Below are 20,599 nucleotides of genomic sequence, written 5' to 3'. Positions count from 1 at the left end.
GTAACTCCAGGGGTTATAGCTCTACTGTACTACTGCCTGGCTAGGCCCGCTGTATAAACTACACTGGATGAATAGAACCAAGTCACACCATATATATGTGTATGTGTGTGTGTGTGTGCGCATATAAAAAAGCCCCGTTCCCACATAGTGTAGGATTAATTATCTGTGGTACACAGAGGAGAGAGACGTGTTGTGAAGGTCTTTTGATGGTTTTCCCCATGAACTTCATCTCAGTGTTTTATCTGTGGACACTGGAAGGTTGAGTGAGAACCAAGCATGGATGGTTTTAACGTCACCTCTAAAAGGCCAAGATGCAGTCTGAGAAACAACACAGGGGACGAGAACAGAGGAGAACGTTGAGGCTGACACATGGGTAGTGAGACTACGTGGTCGTCTGTGACACCCATTCATGTGCACTGTGAACGAACATTGCCACATCCTAACTTGAGATACATGTACGTGACTCATTTTCACGCAAATCCTACACTTATCAATGCATGATCATTTCTGTGAAAGGTCAAGTTACACGCACACCTCTCTATTTCAGATTCTGCTCTAAGAGTGCATCTGTGGTGACATCAAGGGGGAGGGGGCAAGCATCCCCCTCTAGCCCATCGAAGGACCACCCTGATGGGGGTTTAGAGGGTGTCGGTCCCCCTGGGGAACCACAGGATATCCGGCCACCTATATACGAACTCCAACTGAATTTTTTTTACATTGTGCATCCCGCACGCACACACACAGACCATTATATAAATGCACACACTCATGCAGGCATGCACACACACACACACACACACACACACACACACACACACATTGACCCCTCCCCCAATTTGATTGCTTTTCCAGTCATGACCCAGTTCACACACACAGTGATCATTAAAAATGCCAATTAGCACACCACTATGCTAAACACATGACTGACTGTCACTGTGGCAACATCACAATTTTGCTGTATACACTGATGTCAATGACAGATTCAAGGTATGGTCAGCTCAGTGGTCAATCAAAGGGAGAGGTGGGGAGGAGGGCCAGGTACGGACAGCTTAGCTGTCACACAAAGTAAGTGAGAGGCGAGGAAAATAGCCAGGTATGCCAATGTGTCCTTCAACAGGTGTGTGACATCTTTGGAGCAGCTCTCTATATACAGTGAATGAAGGGTGGAAAAAAGGATCTAGGATCAGTAGTCAACCTCCTGAGGCTGCAGTAAGGGTAGGATTGCCTGCAGGAGCAATGTCTTTGTCTGGCAGGAGTATATGTGTATCAGATCAGTGGTGAGATGTGGACAACCATGAGCAAGGCTATGTCACATATGTTAAAGAAACAGTCACTGAACGTACGCTTGAATGTGCATGCACACAAACACACACACACACACACACACACCATGGTTTCCGTCAACAACAACAAAAATCCCATTGCAAAATAAAGTTTTTTATTAATTGATGGAAATACCAGTTGATGGAAATACATTTGACCGTCATGCTTATCGGTCTATAGGAACATTTGCATAATTTAAATGAAATTGGCCTGGTTGTATTTTTGTTAGTCGTCATCTTATTTATCCAACACAACTACACGTGCACAGCATACAGACTATTTTGAGTGGGATTTCTCCTGCTGCTCCTCAGCTGGAGTAAAACATGTGCTTTAAGAAGACCATTCGTTCACTGAGCAACGATTCTAAATGCAATCGCGTGTTACAAACTGTTTTGGTGAACGACGAAAAAATAGCTACTATTTTTATTTCTCTACTGGTAAATGAAGCACGCCTCTCATTCACCATTCAAGTGCAGGCAACAGGTTATCAGCGCGTCACCCACCACTTTACAACGTGAGCTGGGGGCAGTATGCATTTTGAAAATATACTTAATTGTTTGAAACCTGTATGTTTTACCTCATATTATGAGGTATGTCTCACCTTGGTTCAAAGTAGCCTATAGGCAAAATCCGACCATGGAAACTTGGAGGCAATTACTTTATAAAGACTTCATAGGCTGCGGGTGAGTTCAAAGTTTGGGCAAGCTTACAATTTATCTTACCATTTCTACTGTTCTGGGTGCTAATTATGATTTTCATATGTACAACAGTTTACTGTGAGGAACTACAGTTTTTAATATATTATCATTCACAATGGATGTAAAAAATAAATAAATAATAAAAAACACCTTTCAACATTTCTGAGCAGCAGGCCAGGTACGTACTTCTATGCGTGCTCAGGCTCACTCCAACATTATCAGGACAGAGAAACCAGACATATGCTCAATGTTCACATGGAGCACTCCAAACAAAAGACAATGAACAAATTTACAAAACTTCATAGATGGTTACTCTGCAAACGACGTTTCCACTCTGAGAATGAGAACGGTAAATGACTGCAATTAATACATGCATTCAAATAAATTAAATGTAACCAAATGACAGGGATTAACGGTACATTTACTACTGGTGACATACGTAATGGGGAATTGATTAAAAAAAAGAATAATCAGGGCAAATAAGGGCAAACAATTCACACAAGGAAACAATGAATGCGCAAGAATTGGCAGGAGACAGCTGAGCCATTCTGGAGACTCGCCTACAGTGCATTCCGAAAGTATTCAGACCACTTGACTTTTTCCACATTTTGTTACGTTTCAGCCTTATTCTTAAATTCATTAAACATTTTTTCTTCTTCATCAATCTACACACAATACCCCATAATGACAAAATGAAAACGGGTGTTTAGACATTTTTGCAAATGTATAAACAATAAAAAAACAGATACCTTACTTACATAAGTATTCAGACTCCTTGCTATGAGACTTGAAATTGAGCTCAGGTGCATCCTGTTTCCATTGATCATCCTTGAGATGTTTCTACAACATGATTGGAGTCCACCTGTGGTAAATTCAATTGATTGGACATGATTTGGAAAGGCACACGCCTGTCTATATATATATATATATAAGTTCCCACAGTTGACAATGCATGTCAGAGTTGTCCGTTGAGTTCCGAGACAGGATTGTGTCGAGGCACAGATCTGGGGAAGGGTACCAAAACATTTCTGCAGCATTGAAGATCCCCAACAATACAGTGGCCTCCATTCTTAAATGGAAAAAGTTTGGAACAACCAAGACTCTTCCTAGAGCAGGCCGCCCAGTCAAACTGAGTAATCGGGGGAGAAGGGCCTTGGTCAGGGTGGTGACCAAGAACCCGATGGTCAGTCTGACAGAGCTCCAGAGTTCCTCTGTGGAGATTGGAGAACCTTCCAGAAAGCCAACTATCAGGCCTTTATGGTAAAGTGCCCAGACAAAGCCACTCCTCAGTAGAAGGCACATGACAGCCCTCTTGGTGTTTGCCAAAAGACACCTAAAGACTCTCAGACCATGAAAAATACGATTCTCTGGTCTGATGAAACCAAGATTGAACTCTTTGGCCTGAATGCCAAGCATCACGTCTGGAGGAAACCTGGCACCATCCCTACAGTGAAGCATGGTGGTGGCAGCATCATGCTGTGGGGATATTATTCAGCAGCAGGGACTGTGAGACTAGTCAGAATCGAGGGGAGCGGCCCAAAGTACATAGAGATCCTTGATGAAAACCTGCTCCAGAGCACTCAGGACCTCAAGACTGGGGCAAAGGTTCACCTTCCAACAAGACAATGACCCAAAGCACACAGCCAAGACAACGCAGGAGTGGCTTCGGGACAAGTCTCTGAATGTCCTTGAGTGGCCCAGCTAGAGCCCGAACTTGAACCCAATCGAACATCTCTGGAGAGAACTGAAAATAGCTGTGCAACAACGCTCCCCATACAACCTGACAGAGGTTGAGAGGATCTGCAGTGAAGAATGGGAGAAACTCCTCAATTACAGGTATGCCAAGCTTGTAGCATCATACCTAATAAGACCTGATCTGTAATGCCAAAGGTGCTTCAACAAAGTACTGAGTAAAGGGTCTGAAAACATAAGTAAATGTAATATTTCCGATTTTATTTTTAATAAATTTGCAAAAATGTCTAAAACCTATTATTGATTTGGTATTATGGGGTATTATGTGTTTATTTTAGAATAAGGCTGTAACATAACAAAATGTGGAAAAAGTCAAGGGGTCTGAATACTTTTTGAATGCATTGCATACCTTTGCCAAACACCCCTCCCCTTCTTCATTTCTCAACATTTTAAATTATACTCAAGACACATTATCTTCAGACATATTTTAGATGCTTTTCACTGACGGCTTGTGATTTGAAACAATCCACAGAAATGTTTCAAATAAGCAAATGATCCTTGAGTCCTCTGTGGCAAAGACATGCTTTCTGGGGACTTATTTTGAATGATATTATTTATTTCTGTATAAACAGGAGTAATTATACAAATATATCCAAATGTATTTCCATCTCTGTCACATATGGAACCGTTATCAGGTGCTCTGTTTAGAATGGCGCTTTCCCAGGTGCTCTGTTTAGAATGGCGCTTTCCCAGGTGCTCTGTTTAGAATGTATTTTTTCCGCAAATTGCCTCTTTGCAAATGTTTGAAAATTACGTTTTATTGGCTTCTTCGTTGCCTGTTCTGTTCAGATGTATTACCATAATCTAAATGTGATATTTTTTTATCATTCTGAGCACCGAAGGTGGACGCCCTAATGGGTTATGCACCCAATACATATGGGTCCACTACATTTCTCAAATGGACGGTAAATTTAAAATCTTCCCGTCATGTTGTCCGGCTCCACATTTTCCTAGCGGAAACCCGGACACACACACACACACTTCACCTGGGGCAGACAGGGCAAGAGCAACTGTTTGTTGTCGTTGTCCTGCCGTGATTAAGTGGCATGTGTGTGTATGAAAGTGTGTGTAAATGCCCTCGTTCTTGCACGTGTACAAAAGTGTGTGTGTGAGAGAAAGTTAGGCCCTTTGGTGAGGCCCTCTCAACTATCAGTGTGGCCTGCTGGGTAATTGTTGCCATATTGGAGGGGTTGGTTGGGGTTCTGGGTTAGATATTGTACCTGGAAAGACTCTGTGCATCTGTGGAAGCCATCACTCTTATTTAATGAGTGGTGAAAAACAGAAGAGGGCAGAAACTAAAAACCTCCCACATGACATTCTTTCCCTCCATCAAAAGCATGAAAGTGAAACAATAGTGATGATTCAAGGTTAGGGTTGACTGTACTGAATGTATTGTGCAGAGAGAGGAAAAAGTATGTGAGGACTGTAGTTTTTTCACAATATGTTTCAATTAAAATTATGCAACACTAAGCAGTGACAGTGACAGGAATAAAGTAAGCTGGTGAGTGTGTGGGTGTGTGTCTGTGTCTGCAGCCATGGCCAGTACTGCAGAGGGGTATACTACAAAGCCAGATGCCTTTTGATAAGCAACCAGAAATAACTATAGATTTCCTGGAATATTGAAAAAGCTAAACTTAAATTGTGGAATCAAATCGGACCCTGCCTATTTCAAGCTTACCCTTACATTTTTTATAATTGTACATACACACACACCTAACCAGTCAAAAGTTTGGACACCTACTCATTCAAGTGTTTTTCTTCATTTGTACTATTTCTACATTGTAGAATAATAGTGAAGACATCAAAACGATGAAATAACACATATGGCATCATGTGTGTTAATTAAAATATATTTTATATTTAAGATTCTTCAAAGTAGCCACACTGACTTGACTACAGCTTTGCATACTCTTGGCATTCTCTCAACCAGCTTCACCTGGAATGCTTTTCCGACAGTCTCGAAGGAGTTCCCACATATGCTGAGCACTTGTTGGCTGCTTTTCCTTCAATCTGTGGTCCAACTCATCCCAATTGGGTTGAGGTCGGGTGATTGTGGAGGCCAGGTCATCTGATGCAGCACTCACTCACTCTTCTTCTTGGTCAAATAGCCCGTACACAGCCTGGAGGTGTGTTGGGTCATTGTCTTGTTGAAAAACAAATGATAGTCCCACTAAGCCCAAACCAGATGGGATGGCGTATCGCTGCAGAGTGCTGTGGTAGCCATGTGGGTTAAGTGTGGCATGAATTTTAAGTAAATCATTGACAGTGTCACCAGCAAAGCACCCCAACACCATCACACCTCCTCCTCCATGCTTCACGGTGGGAACCACACATGCAGAGATCATCCGCTCACCTACTTTGCATCTCACAAAGACACGGCGGTTGGAACCAAAAACCTCTAATTTGGACTCATCAGACCAAAGGACAGATTTCCACCGGTCTAATATTTATTGCTTGTGTTTCTTGGCCCAAGCAAGTCTCTCGTGTCCTTTAGTAGTGGTTTCTTTGCAGCAATTCAATCATGAAGGCCAGATTCACGCCTGTTACTTGAACTCTGCGAAGCAATTATTTGGGATGCAATCTGAGGTGCAGTTAATTGCCGATTTCTGAGGCTGGTAACTCTAATGAACTTATCCCCTGCAGCAGAGGTAACTCTGGGTCTTCCTTTCCTGTGGCGGTCCTCATGAGAGCCAGTTTCATCATAGAGCTTGATGGTTTTTGCGACTGCACTTGAAGAATCTTTAAAAAGTTATTGAAATTTTCCGGATTGACTGACCTTCATGTCTTAAAGTAATGATTGGCTGTCGTTTCTCTTTGCTTATGTGAGCTGTTCTTGCCTGAATATGGACTTGGTCTTTTACCAAATAGGGCTATCGTCAATATATAAACCCTACCTTGTCACAACACAACGGATTGGCTCAAAAGCATTAACCTTTCTGAACCACCCATCCCGGATCCGGGATAATTGTCATCAGAAACGCTGACTAGCATAGCCTAGCCTAGCGCCACAGGTATATAATATAATATAATTTCATGAAATCACAAGTGCAATATTGCAAAACACAGCTTAGCCTTTTGTTAATCCATCTGTCGTCTCAGATTTTGAAATTATGCTTTACAGCGAAAGCAATACAAGCGTTTGTGTAAGTTTATCGATCGCTCGACAAAACAATAAGTACACCTAGCATTAGGTAAAATCAGAAAACCAATCAAATTAATAGTTTACCTTTGATAATCTTCGGATGTTTTCACTCACGAGACTCCCAGTTAGACAACAAATGTTCCTTTAGTTCCATAAAGATATTTTTTATATCCAAATACCTCCGTTAGTTTGATGCGTTATGCCCAGGAATCCACCGGAAAGAGCGGTCGCGACAACGCCAACAACAATTCCAAATTATATCCATAATGTCCACAGAAACATGTCAAACGTTTTTTATAATCCATCCTCAGGGTGTTTTTCAAATATCTATTCGATAATATATCAACCGGGACAGTTGGCTTTTCACTAGGACCAGGAGTAACAATGGCTGCCTTTCTCTTTTGCGCACAAGTCACTCTGAGAGCCCCCACCTATCCACTTATGCAATGTGGTCGTTCACGCTCATTCTTCAAAATAAAAGCCTGAAACTATGTCTAAAGGCTGTTGACACCTTAGGGAAGCCATAGAAAAAGAAGTCTGGTTGATATCCCTTTATATGGGCAATAGGGATGCATAGGAACAGAGAGGTTTCAAGAACAGGGGCACTTCCTGATTGGATTTTCCTCAGGTTTTAGCCTGCAATATCAGTTCTGTTTAACTCACAGACAACATTTTTACAGTTTTGGAAACTTCAGAGTGTTTTCTATCCTAATCTGACAATTATATGCATATTCTAGTTTCGGGGGCTGAGAAATAGGCAGTTTCAAATGGGTACGTGTTTGTAGCCAAAAACTAAAATATCGCCCCCTAGTCTTTAAGGAGGAAAGAAATTACACAAATTCACTTTTAACAAGGCACAGCTGTTAATTGAAATGCATTCCAGGTGACTACCTCATGAAGCTGGTTGAGAAAATGCCAAGAGTGTGCAAAGCTGTCATTAAGGCAAAGGGTGGCTACTTTGAAAAATCTCAAATATATTTTGATTTGTTGAACACTTTTTTGGTAACTAAATTATTCCATGTGTTATTTCATAGTGTTGATGTCTTCACTATTATTCTACAATGTAGAAAATAGTAATAAAAAAAAGGAAAAACCCTGGAATGATACGGCACCCTGTGTCACAGGAAGGCCAAGAAAATCATTAAGAACCTCAGCCACCGGAGCCACAGCCTGTTCACCCCACTAACATTTAGAAGGTGGAGACAGTACAGTTGCATCAAAGCTGGGACCGAGAGACCGAGAAAGAGTTTCTATGTCCAGGCCATTAAACAGTCACCACTATCCAGCCTCCGCCCAGTACCCTGCCGTGAACCTTAGTCACTGTTCGAGCTGGCTACCACCAGGTACACTACCCTGCACCAAAGAGACTGCTGCCCTATGTAGAGCCATTGAACACTGGTTACTTTAATAACGTTTACATACCGTTTCACTCACTTTATATATGTATATACTGTAATCTAGACTAGTTATGGCTCATCCTATACAACTGCTGCTGTAAACACCGTCTCTATTCATATACTGTCCATACTGTCTATACACGCCGTCATATTTATATACATTAGGGGTGTGACGTTTAAACAAAATTGGGATCGTTGACGTTTAGAAAAAAATACCTAACTGATAAAACAGTGCAGTTATCACAAAACTACCACTGACAGGCCCCAACCATCATCATCATGAAGCGTAAAATAAACATTTCACAAATACCTAACGCCACAATGCTGAACGTTAGTAGGAGGAGATCTGCATCTTTCAAATGATTTGCCACGGATATGAAGCGCTCCGCACGGCATCCTCGTTAACAGTAAAAAAATATATATATATATATAAAAATGGCAGCGAGTGAGACAGGGTAGACAGCAGTGAAGTCCTGTATGGCAATACTTAGAGAAGTTAAATGAGAAGGTGGTGAAACACAAACTCTGCGAGGTGGAATTGAGCTACAGTGGCAGTACAGGTGCAATGCTGAAAGGGAGGCACCGTGAGACCCAACCCGTTCCTGGCAGCAGCGCGATAAGGGACGGAGTGAGCAAAATCACAGCGCTGATTACAGAAATGATCGCAGTTGATTTGCAGCCATTGTCAATGGTAGAAGATGTCAGCTTCAATGTTGCCCTATTGGCATGTCTAGAAACAGACTACAAGATGCCATGTCGAAAAACTGATGGAGAAATTGTGCAATGATTACTCTGCAAGTAGGCCTACAAAGCTCCAGCTCTCGAACAATAAGAACCTAATATTTATATATTTCTAAATTCCATTCTTTTACTTTTTCAGATGTGTGTATTGTTGTGCATTGTTCGATATTACTGCACTGTTGGAGCTAGGAACACATGCATTTCACTACACCCGCAATAACTTCTGCTAATTATGTGTACGTGACCGATAAAATTTGATTTGAACAGATTGTTGGACGTCAATGAACACACTGTCATACATCACTGCAACGACCCATCACGTTCATGAGAAGTGGGACGTGAAGTCCCGGGAACTACTGACAATTAAGAACATGGAGGAGGCACAGAGCAGAGAAACTAAAACGGCATTAACAACCATCGTTGCTGAGTGGGTGGGGGACAGTAGTAAGGTGAGTGTACACACACACACACACACACACACACACACACACACACACACACACACACACACACACACACACTAATATATATACATAGAGTTGAAGTCGGAAGTTTACATACACCTTAGCCAAATACATTTAAACTCAGTTTTTCACAATTCCTGACATTTAATCCTCGAACAATTCCCTGTTTTAGGTCAGTTAGGATCACCACTTTATTTTAAGAACGTGAAATGTCAGAATAATAGTAGAGACAATGATTTATTTCAGCTTTTATTTCTTTCATCACATTCCCAGTGGGTCAGAAGTTCACATACACTCAATTAGTATTTGGTAGCATTGCCTTTAAATTATTTAATTTGGGTCAAACGTTTTGGGTAGCCTTCCACAAGCTTCCCACAATAAGTTGGGTGAATTTTGGCCCATTCCTCCTGACAGAGCTGGTGTAACTGGGTCAGGCTTGTAGGCCACCTTGCTCGCACACACTTTTTCAGTTCTGCCCACAAATTTTCTATAGGATTGAGGTCAGGGCTTTGTGGTGGCCACTCCAATACCTTGACTTTGTTGTCCTTAAGCCATTTTGCCACAACTTTGAAAGTATGCTTGGGGTCATTGTCCATTTGAGTTTGAGTTTATTTTTTATTTTTACAGGGACAGTGCACATTAATCAACGTTTCAGTAAAAGTGCCGGTTTTAGCCAGCCAGCTAATTTTCAACCGCAGTCCCTGGGCAGGTTATTAAAAACAATTGCAATATAGACAATAGCAACATAGAACAAGCAAGACATAGCAACATAGGACAAGCAAGACATAGCATACAGACAGAGCAACATAAGACAAGCAAGACGTAGCATACAGACAGAGCAACATAGAACAAAAAGCAGCAAGACAAAATTCATAAAAGCAACAAAGTGTTTCCACACCTCACAAGTTACAGACAACAGACATGGAAAGCGGCAACACACAGCTAGGGACCATGTTCACAAATCTGATTGACCTTTAGCCATGTCTTCAAGCATTTTGTGAAAGTGTGATATGTGGTGCAGTTATGTGTGTCTGATGGCAGTGTATTCCAGACATGGGAAGCTCTCACAGGTCTCTCAGATTTACTAAAGGTGTTTTTCCTTAGGGGAACTATACAGTCACCTCTCATGGCAGACCTTGTAGATCTGCTGCCATATGTTTGGGTTTTCTGTTTAACAAAAATACTGAGTGGAGGGGGAGCCAAGCCATTTAGGATCTTGAATACAAGACATGCGTCGGTGTATTGCACAAGATTTTCCCAACTCAGGAGCTCATGCTTTCTGAGGATGTAACAGTGATGATGGCTATTGGGCTTCCTATCAAGCACTTTGAGAGCCTGTTTGTAGACAGACTGAATAGGTTTTAATGTTGTACAGCAAGCTTGGGCCCAACTAGTCAAGCAGTATGTTAAGTGGGGGAGTATCATAGATTTGAAGTACAGTTTTGCTACCTCTGTAGTCAAACAATTTCGTATAAATCGGAAATTAGCTAGGTTGAATTTGGTTATTTGAATTACCTTTTTCACATGCTTTTTAAAAGAGAGGTTGGAATCAAGTATGATGCCAAGGTACTTAAAATCGGATACCACCTGGAGCTTCTCCCCTGACACATAGACATCTGGCTCAGTAGCATCTGTTGCCCTCTTTGTGAAGAACATGCAAACAGTTTTTTTCACATTGAGATGCAAACACGAGTCACTGAGCCACTTTGTAACCTGGACCATTACAGTAGTGAGTTCTTGTGCAGCTTGTTGTTTGCTCTTTGCATGCACATATATCACTGTATCATCTGCATACATTTGAACTTCAGACCCAGTACAGACAGAAGGCAGATCATTAATGTACACGCTGAACAGGAGGGGCCCCAGTATTGACCCTTGGGGCACGCCCACATCATAGCTAAGAGTGGGCGACAGCTCATTGCTCACTCTGACACAATGAGTTCTGCCTTCAAGGTATGATTTCATCCATCTCAAGGCATCAGGGGAAAAGTTGAACTTGGACAATTTTGTGATGAGAATCTCATGGTTAACAGTATCAAAAGCCTTCCTTAGGTCCAGAAACACAGCCCCAACAGCACCCCCTTTGTCCATCTTGGACTTCACATTTTCCAGAAGAAAGCAGTTGGCCGTTTCTGTGGAGTGTTTCGCTCTGAAGCCAAACTGCATGGAGTGTAATGTGAAGGGGCTGTTGTTGAGGTGGGCAATCAGTTGTTCTGCTACACACTTTTCAGCAACCTTTGACACCACAGGTAGTATACTAATGGGCCTGTAGTTACTCACGTCAGCAGGGTCGCCTGATTTAAAGATGGCCGTTATTATGGCCGACTTCCATACCCTTGGAAACACACCGAGACCAATAGATGTGTTGGTGACCTTAGTAATGGGGCCAATAAGTGACTCTTTGTAGTTTTTAAGAAAGGTAGAGTCCATCCCAAACACATCTTTGGCTTTAGAGTTCTTTAGTGAGCTAATCACCTTGTTCACCTTTGACTCAGAAACCTCCCTTATGATGAAGACAGGTTGAGTGTCATTCACTAGCACTGAGCCCAAGAAACCAGTGGAGGGGTTCTGTGTCAGTACCCTGACAGAGTCAATAAAGTAGCAATTGAAGGCTATTGCTATTTCGACTGCATCCGGTGTTAGATTGTTATTCACCATGATTTCTAGTCTTTTTGCAGTGTTACTATGGTCTTTCCCTGTTAACTTTTTTAGATTCTCCCAGATCAGTTTAGAATTTCCCTTTGCTTCACCAATTATGTTAATAAAAAAAGTTTGCCTTGGCCTGTCTGATTTCTTTCATCACCTTATTTCTCAACATGGTAAACCTACGTCTGTCATGCTCTAATTTAGATCTTAGGGCTATTTTTAGAGCATAATCTCGTTCTTTCATCAATTTCCAGATTTCTCCATTTAGCCATTTGGAAGACCCATTTGCGACCAAGCTTTAAATTCCTGACTGATGTCAGACTGATGTCTTGAGATGTTGCTTCAATATTCCCACATAATTTTCCTTTCTCATGATGCCATCTATTTTGTGAAGTGCACCAGTCCCTCCTGCAGCAAAGCACCCCCACAACATGATGCTGTCACCCCCGTGCTTCATGGTTGGGATGGTGTTCTTCGGCTTGCAAGCATCCCCCTTTTCCTCCAAACATAACGATGGTCATTATGGTCAAACAGTTCAATTTTTGTTTAATCAGACCATAGGACATTTCTCCAAAAAGTATGATCTTCATCCCCATGTACAGTTGCAAACCGTAGTCTGGCTTTTTTATGGCGGTTTTGAAGCAGTGGCTTCTTCCTTGCTGAGCGGCCTTTCAGGTTATGTCGATATAGGACTCGTTTTACTGTGGATATAGATACTTTCATACCCGTTTCCTCCAGCATCTTCACAAGGTCCTTTGCTGTTGTTCTGGGATTGATTTGCACTTTTCGTACCAAAGTACGTTCATCTCTAGGAGACAGAACACGTCTCCTTCCTGAGCAGTATGACGGCTGCGTGGTCCCATGGTGTTTATACTTGCGTACAATTGTTTGTACAGATGAACGTGGTACCTTCAGGCGTTTGGAAATTGCTCCCAAGGATGAACCAGACTTGTGGAGGTCTACAATTTTTTTTCTGAGGTCTTGGTTGATTTCAATTGATTTTCCCACGATGTCAAAGTGGCAGAGTTTGAAGGTAGGCCTTGAAATACATCCACAGGTCCAATTGACTCAAATGATGTCAATTAGACTATCAGAAGCTTCTAAAGCCAATGACATAATTTTCTGGAATTTTCCAAGCTGGTTGAAGGCACAGTCAACTTAGTCTATGTAAACTTCTGACCCACTGGAATTTTGATACAATAAGTGAAATAATCTGTCTGTACAACTGTTGGAAAAATGACTTGTGTCATGCACAAAAGTAGATGTCCTAACCGACTTGCCAAAACTATAGTTTGTTAACAAGAAATTTGTGGAGGAAATTTGTGGAGTGGTTTAAAAATGAGTTTTAATGACTCCAACCTAAGTGTATGTAAACTTCCGACTTCAACTGATAATATATATATATATATATATATATAACACATATCTGACTCAGTTACACCAGCTCTGTCAGGAGGAATTGGCCAAATTCACCCAATTTATTGTGGGAAGGTGGTGGAAGGCTACCCGAAACGTTTGAGACACACACACACACACACACACACAAATATTCCGGTCCCTGACATAGCTCATTCTGATATTTATTAATTTCCTTATTACTATTGATATTTTCTGGATTGTGTGTGTATTTTCAAATGTATTATTGCTTGGTATTACTGCACTGTTAGAGCTAGAAAAACAAGCATTTCGCTGCACCTGCGATAACCTGCAAATCTGTGTACACGACCAATACACTTGATTTGATGGCACTGTAGTTAAAACCTGATAAATAGCCTACTATATAGTCAGTGTTTACCCAAGCTTGGGTATAGCAAGTACAGTATGTTTCTACCAATATAGAACACTGATTACCTCACACACAGGAGGTAAATCAGAACCCCACTCTCTCTGTATCTGTCCAGAAACTAAGTTTGTCTGTTGAGAGCATTCTGCCATGCTCGTCTTAAACAAGCTTCTGCCGCCCCCTTGTGGTGAAGCATGGTATGGGCCAACAGAAAACACAGGGCAAAAACATCCTCTAACACCTTTTACAGCTCAGTGCAATGTCTTCAAAATAGCATTTCATTGCATCAGTGTGTGTGGGGGAAATAGCAGCTTTTCACTCTATCTACTGCGTTTCTACGTGTCGGACTCACCTAGCGTCGTCCCGTCCTCCCCCATAATGCACTTCATAGAAGCGATGATCTGCTCCACGACAGGAGGTGACATGGACGCGGCGTACACCGCACTGTGAGAGTGGGAACGCAGGTACTCCATCAACTCCTAGAATAGAACAGAATGTTATTGTCGATTCTGAGGTTAGTATATTTGCAATACATTTCTGATTTCACACTTGGCATAAAAGTAGATATCTACATTGTGCACTGTTGCTCTTCACCCTCCTCTCTCTAATGTTGCTGTATTGTTAATATGTAATATTTTTATATTGATATGGTACATTTACAGTATCTGAAACATTTATTTGTAATGTGGTTGAAACGTTTTAGTAACAGTAAAGGACGTTGTGTGATTCAAAACTTGTGTGACTCAAGCTATACTTTTCCTTGTGCACGGGCTATAAAATGAGTGGCACAAAATGGAACATACCTTTTCGGGGAAAGTTCCGAATGAGACAATTTCATGTGAACAACTTCAAGTGTGTGTACAACATCAAAAGACCTGCATCACTTTCCTGAGAGCGTTGCCGTTTTGAAAAGGACGTATTTGGGTGTTTTTGGAGCCGTTGTTCATGTTTTATCTGTGCCCCTGCAACTGCTGAATGAGCATGAGGAAGTCTATCGCTGGTGGGGTACGCTTTTCAAATCCAGGCGAAATCGCAAACAAAAGTGTCTGGACACTTCTATAACATGCCATTTCCATCCAAAATACAGATTTGGTTCCAAAAAAAGTGAACTTTTCCATTAAATCAATGTTAAATCCTCCTCACCTTCCTGCCTCCGATGTAGCCCCCAGCGGCGCCGAAGCTCTTGGTGAACGTCCCCATCATGACGTCCACGTCTCGGGGGTCCAGACCAAAGTAGTCGACTACACCTCGGCCCCCTGGCCCCAAAGCCCCAATACTGTGGGCCTCATCCAGGTACAGATAGGCCCTGTAGCGCTTCTTCAGAGCTATGACTTCAGGTAGACGTACTATACTGCCTTCCATACTGGGGACAGATGGAGAGGGGTAGGATAGTGGGTGAGGGTGACAAGAGGGACAAAAGATGGAGGAGGAAGTATCCTATCTTCACTTCAGGGGACATTTTCAGCCATCACATCACATAGTGTACATTTGACTAATGATAGAGAGAGCACCAGTGTTGGGAGTTCCAGTAGATTCCTTCTTTACAGTGTGAAGTTTAAACAGCATGTGGCCTGGGGTGGTCTAGCAGTCTAAGCTGCTGCCTCTGAAGTACATGTACAATGTTCCGCTGCCAGCAGGCCTTCTTGAACTTTCATGTGCCTTAATAACAAACTCATATGTGATCTGTAAAGATGAATACAACATTTTAAATTACGTGCCTAGTTCAGCCTAGGAGACAGCACTGAGCTAGGGAGAAAGACAGGATCCTTCCTGGACTGCCATGATTGGCTGAGATAATGGTGGGGCTGTACATGCCGAGAGGTGAGTCCTGATTGGTCTGTCATGTCACAGGCTTCCATCTATCACAGAATGGGGGCTTCACTGGTCAGTATAAAGATCATCTTTGCTACTGCAGATTTTTGGAAAGATAGCAGCAAAAGTGTTGCCACAGCTCTCGACAACATTGCTGCCCTGAATTGTTCAGTTGCTATCGGAAAGTTTAAGTAGAGACTACTTTTTGGAGGACAATGCCATGCTGACTCGCATGAATACTTTTTGCCTTGCAAAAGTATTCATCCCCCTTGGCGATTTTCCTATTTTGTTGCATTACAACCTGTAATTTAAATTGATTTCTATTTGGATTTCATGTAATGGTCATACACAAAATAGTCCAAATTGGTGAAGTGAAAAGAAATAACTTGTTTACAAAAAGTAAAATAAAAAAATGGAAAAGTGGCGCGTGCATATGTATCCACCACCCCCTTTGCTATGAAGCCCCTAAATAAGATCTGGTGCAACCAATTACCTTCAGAAGTCACATAATTAGTTAAATAAAGTCCACCTGTGTGCAAGCTAAGTGTCACATGATCTCAGTATATATACACTGCTCAAAAGAATAAAGGGAACACTTAAACAACACAATGTAACTCCAAGTCAATCATACTTCTGTGAAATCAAACTGTCCACTTAGGAAGCAACACTGATTGACAATAAATTTCACATGCTGTTGTGCAAATGGAATAGACAAAAGGTGGAAATTATAGGCAATTAGCAAGACACCCCCAATAAAGGAGTGGTTCTGCAGGTGGTGACCACAGACCACACACTTCTCAGTTCCTATGCTTCCTGGCTGATGTTTTGGTCACTTTTGAATGCTGGCGGTGCTTTCACTCTAGTGGTAGCATGAGACGGAGTCTACAACCCACACAAGTGGCTCAGGTAGTGCAGCTCATCCAGAATGGCACATCAATGCGAGCTGTGGCAAGAAGGTTTGCCGTGTCTGTCAGCGTAGTGTCCAGAGCATGGAGGCGCTACCAGGAGACAGGCCAGTACATCAGGAGATGTGGAGGAGGCCGTAGGAGGGCAACAACCCAGCAGCAGGACCGCTACCTCCGCCTTTGTGCAAGGAGGAGCACTGCCAGAGCCCTGCAAAATGACCTCCAGCAGGCCACAAATGTGCATGTGTCAGCATATGGTCTCACAAGGGCTCTGAGGATCTCATCTCGGTACCTAATGGCAGTCAGGCTACCTCTGGCGAGCACATGGAGGGCTGTGCGGCCCCACAAAGAAATGCCACCCCACACCATGACTGACCCACCGCCAAACCGGTCATGCTGGAGGATGTTGCAGGCAGCAGAACGTTCTCCACGGCATCTCCAGACTCTGTCACGTCTGTCACATGTGCACATGTGCTCAGTGTGAACCTGCTTTCATCTGTGAAGAGCACAGGGCGCCAGTGGCGAATTTGCCAATCTTGGTGTTCTCTGGCAAATGCCAAACGTCCTGCACGGTGTTGGGCTGTAAGCACAACCCCCACCTGTGGACGTCGGGCCCTCATACTACCCTCATGGAGTCTGTTTCTGACCGTTTGAGCAGACACATGCACATTTGTGGCCTGCTGGAGGTCATTTTGCAGGGCTCTGGCAGTGCTCCTCCTTGCACAAAGGCGGAGGTAGCGGTCCTGCTGCTGGGTTGTTGCCCTCCTACGGCCTCCTCCAAATCTCCTGATGTACTGGCCTGTCTCCTGGTAGCGCCTCCATGCTCTGGACACTACGCTGACAGACACAGCAAACCTTCTTGCCACAGCTCGCATTGATGTGCCATCCTGGATGAGCTGCACTACCTGAGCCACTTGTGTGGGTTGTAGACTCCGTCTCATGCTACCACTAGAGTGAGAGTACCGCCAGCATTCAAAAGTGACCAAAACATCAGCCAGGAAGCATAGGAACTGAGAAGTGGTCTGTGGTCACCACCTGCAGAATCACTCCTTTATTGGGGGTGTCTTGCTAATTGCCTATAATTTCCACCTTTTGTCTATTCCATTTGCACAACAGCATGTGAAATTTATTGTCAATCAGTGTTGCTTCCTAAGTGGACAGTTTGATTTCACAGAAGTATGATTGACTTGGAGTTACATTGTGTTGTTTAAGTGTTCCCTTTATTTTTTTGAGCAGTGTATATATACACACCTGTTATGAAAGGCCCCAGAGTTTGCAACACCACTAAGCAAGGGGCACCACCAAGCAAGCGGCACCATGAAGACCAAGGAGCTCTCCAAACAGGTCAGGGACAAAGTTGTGGAGAGTACAGATCAGGGCTGGGTTATAAAAAAATATCTGAAACTTTAAACATCCCACGGAGCACCATTAAATGTATTATTTTAAAAAATGGAAAGAATATGGCACCACAACAAACCTGCCAAGAGAGGGCCACCCACCAAAACTCTCAGACCAGGCAAGGAGGGTATTAATCAGAGGCAACAAAGAGATCAAAGATAACCCTGAAGGAGCTGCAAAGCTCCACAGCGGAGATGGGAGTGTCTGTCCATAGGACCACTTTAAGCTGTACACGCCACAGAGCTGGGCTTTACGGAAGAGTGGCCATAAAAAATACATTGCTTAAAAAAAAAATAAGAAAACACATTTGGTGTTTGCCAAAAGGCACTCCCCAAACATATGGAAGAAGGTACTCTGGTCAGATGAGACTAAAATTTTGTTTTTGTCTATCAACGAAAACGCTATGTCTGGCGCAAACCCAATACCTCTCATCACCCAGAGAACAGCATTCCCACAGGGAAACATGGTGGTGGCAGCATCATGCTATGTGGATGTTTTTCCATCTGCAGGGACTGGGAAACTGGTCAGAATTGAAGGAATGATGGATGGCGCTAAATACAGGGAAATTCCAGAGATTTGAGACTGGGACGGAGGTTCACCTTCCAGCAGGATAATAACCCTAAGCATGCTGCTAAAGCAACACTCGAGTGGTTTAAGGGGAAACATTTAAATGTCTTGGAATGGCCTAGTCAAAGCCCAGACCTCAATCCAATTGAGAATCTCTGGTATGACTTAAAGATTGCTGTACACCAGTGGAACCCATCCAACTTGAAGGAGCTAGAGCAGTTTTGCCTTGAAGAATGGGCAAAAATCCCAGTGGCTAGATGTGCCAAGCTAAAAGACATACCCCAAGAGACTTGCAGCTGTAATTGCTGCAAAAGGTGGCTCGACAAAGTATTGACTTTGGGGGGGGGAGTGGGGGGATGAATAGTTACGCACGCTCAAGTTTGGTTTTTTTTGTCAATTTTTTGTCATATTTCTTGTTTATTTCACAAAAAAATATATTTCGCATCTTCAAAGTGGTAGGCATGTTGTGTAAATCAAATGGTAAACCCCCCCCCCCGAAAATAAATTTAATTCCAGGTTGTAAGGCAATAAAATAGGAAAAATGCCAAGGGGGGTGAATACTTTCGCAAGCCACTGTACATCAGAATTTTTAAAGGAGACGGGTGGGGCTAAAGCTTAAGAGGGTGTTGAAAGATGCTGAATAGTCGTAAACAAATAACAGCTCTTTGGCAAGTGTGACAATCTCAGCAAAATCTTTCAAGTTTATCAACTTTCAAAGCAGTATAACTTTCCATGTTTATCCAACTACAGTGTATGATAAACCATTTTGAAGCTCTGAGTCTGTACTTTTATAAAATGTAAAACAGATTGACTTAAACTCACATAGAGCTGTACCGTCAGAAATAAAGTTGAAATAGCATGTAAAAGACTACCTGTATATTCCCTCCACCAGTATGAGGATCTTCTTCCATGGCCTGTGTGTTCTGGGCTGGCCGTGGACTATGGCATCTCTCAACATCTTCTCCAGACTTTGCATGTCTGACAAGACACACCAGGAGCACACAGTTACAGTTTCCATAGCAGAAAAATCACCATTAACATCTGACAAGAGACCAGCCCTAGCCTTTTGAGGGGCCTAAGCGAGATTTGTCTGGTTGCTGGCTGAACCAGTCTCAAATCAATCCATATGAAATGAAAGGCGGGGATGCTGACAACGCCAGTTGTTCCCATTTTCTGCAATTCTACCCATTTTGCCATGGGATGGAGAGAAATCTTTGCAGTTCTCAAGTTAATTTCCTGCAATTCTACCCATTTTGCCAATACTTAATCCATGTTAATGATATGAGTGAGTGACAAACTAAATCAAAATGGGGGCCTCCTGGAGGTCAGGGACACTAGGCACCTGCCCTGCGTATCCGGTCGGTATTCAGCCATGATTACCGCAAGTTTATATAGCAGGCTAGACTAATTTACCAATCTAAAAATGATTAGCTGACATACTAATTGAGTGACTGTCAGTGACTGACATAACAAGTGAAAAACTGCTGACGCACAACCAAATTTCTAAATTGCACCTGGTGTATTCTACCTCTCAAAAGTAAGTTGAGACCAGACTGAAATTGCCCGCAGGACACCAGTCGACAATCCCTGATCTAGAGTCTTCAGATCTCATTAAAATATCTGTTTTCCATTCAGATGGTCTCCCTGCCCTGGACCAACAAAAGGGAGATTATCAGGAAGGGTCATTGCCATAGAGATGACCTTTCCAGCTCGTGGGAACATACATTCATAACCTGCTATGAACGGAGCTTAGGATTCTGAGCACACACACACGTCACTGCTGGGACTAAAAGGTTTAGACCAGTGCAGTTGTTCCCAAACTTTTCTAAGTAGTGTATGCCCCTCATGGACTAGCTATAGAGCCTTAGGGTGGTGATCTGTACACTGTAGAAACAGTGGGGGACAGAGATAAAGGTCAGACCCATTGTAGCATGTGGGACAGATATAAGGGATGTATAAGCCCCACCATTT

General features: G+C 42.7%; 1 protein-coding gene across 1 annotated transcript in view; it reads right to left on the bottom strand.

Moving 5' to 3' along the window:
• The window catches only part of sptlc2a (serine palmitoyltransferase, long chain base subunit 2a), a 55,896-nt gene that overhangs the window by 14,272 nt on the left and 21,025 nt on the right, over nucleotides 1–20,599 (bottom strand). The window contains exons 7-9 of the mRNA XM_039009910.1: nucleotides 19,501–19,606; nucleotides 15,090–15,309; nucleotides 14,299–14,425 (exon numbers count right to left, since the gene is read on the bottom strand). Of these exons, the coding sequence (XP_038865838.1) occupies nucleotides 14,299–14,425; nucleotides 15,090–15,309; nucleotides 19,501–19,606 (453 nt within the window). The remainder of the gene's footprint in view (nucleotides 1–14,298; nucleotides 14,426–15,089; nucleotides 15,310–19,500; nucleotides 19,607–20,599) is intronic.

Source organism: Salvelinus namaycush, chromosome 15 (assembly GCF_016432855.1).
Source record: "Salvelinus namaycush isolate Seneca chromosome 15, SaNama_1.0, whole genome shotgun sequence".
Classification (NCBI taxonomy): domain Eukaryota; kingdom Metazoa; phylum Chordata; class Actinopteri; order Salmoniformes; family Salmonidae; genus Salvelinus; species Salvelinus namaycush.
Note: the sequence above shows the minus strand (reverse complement) of the source record. Positions and strands in the feature narration are given on the sequence as shown.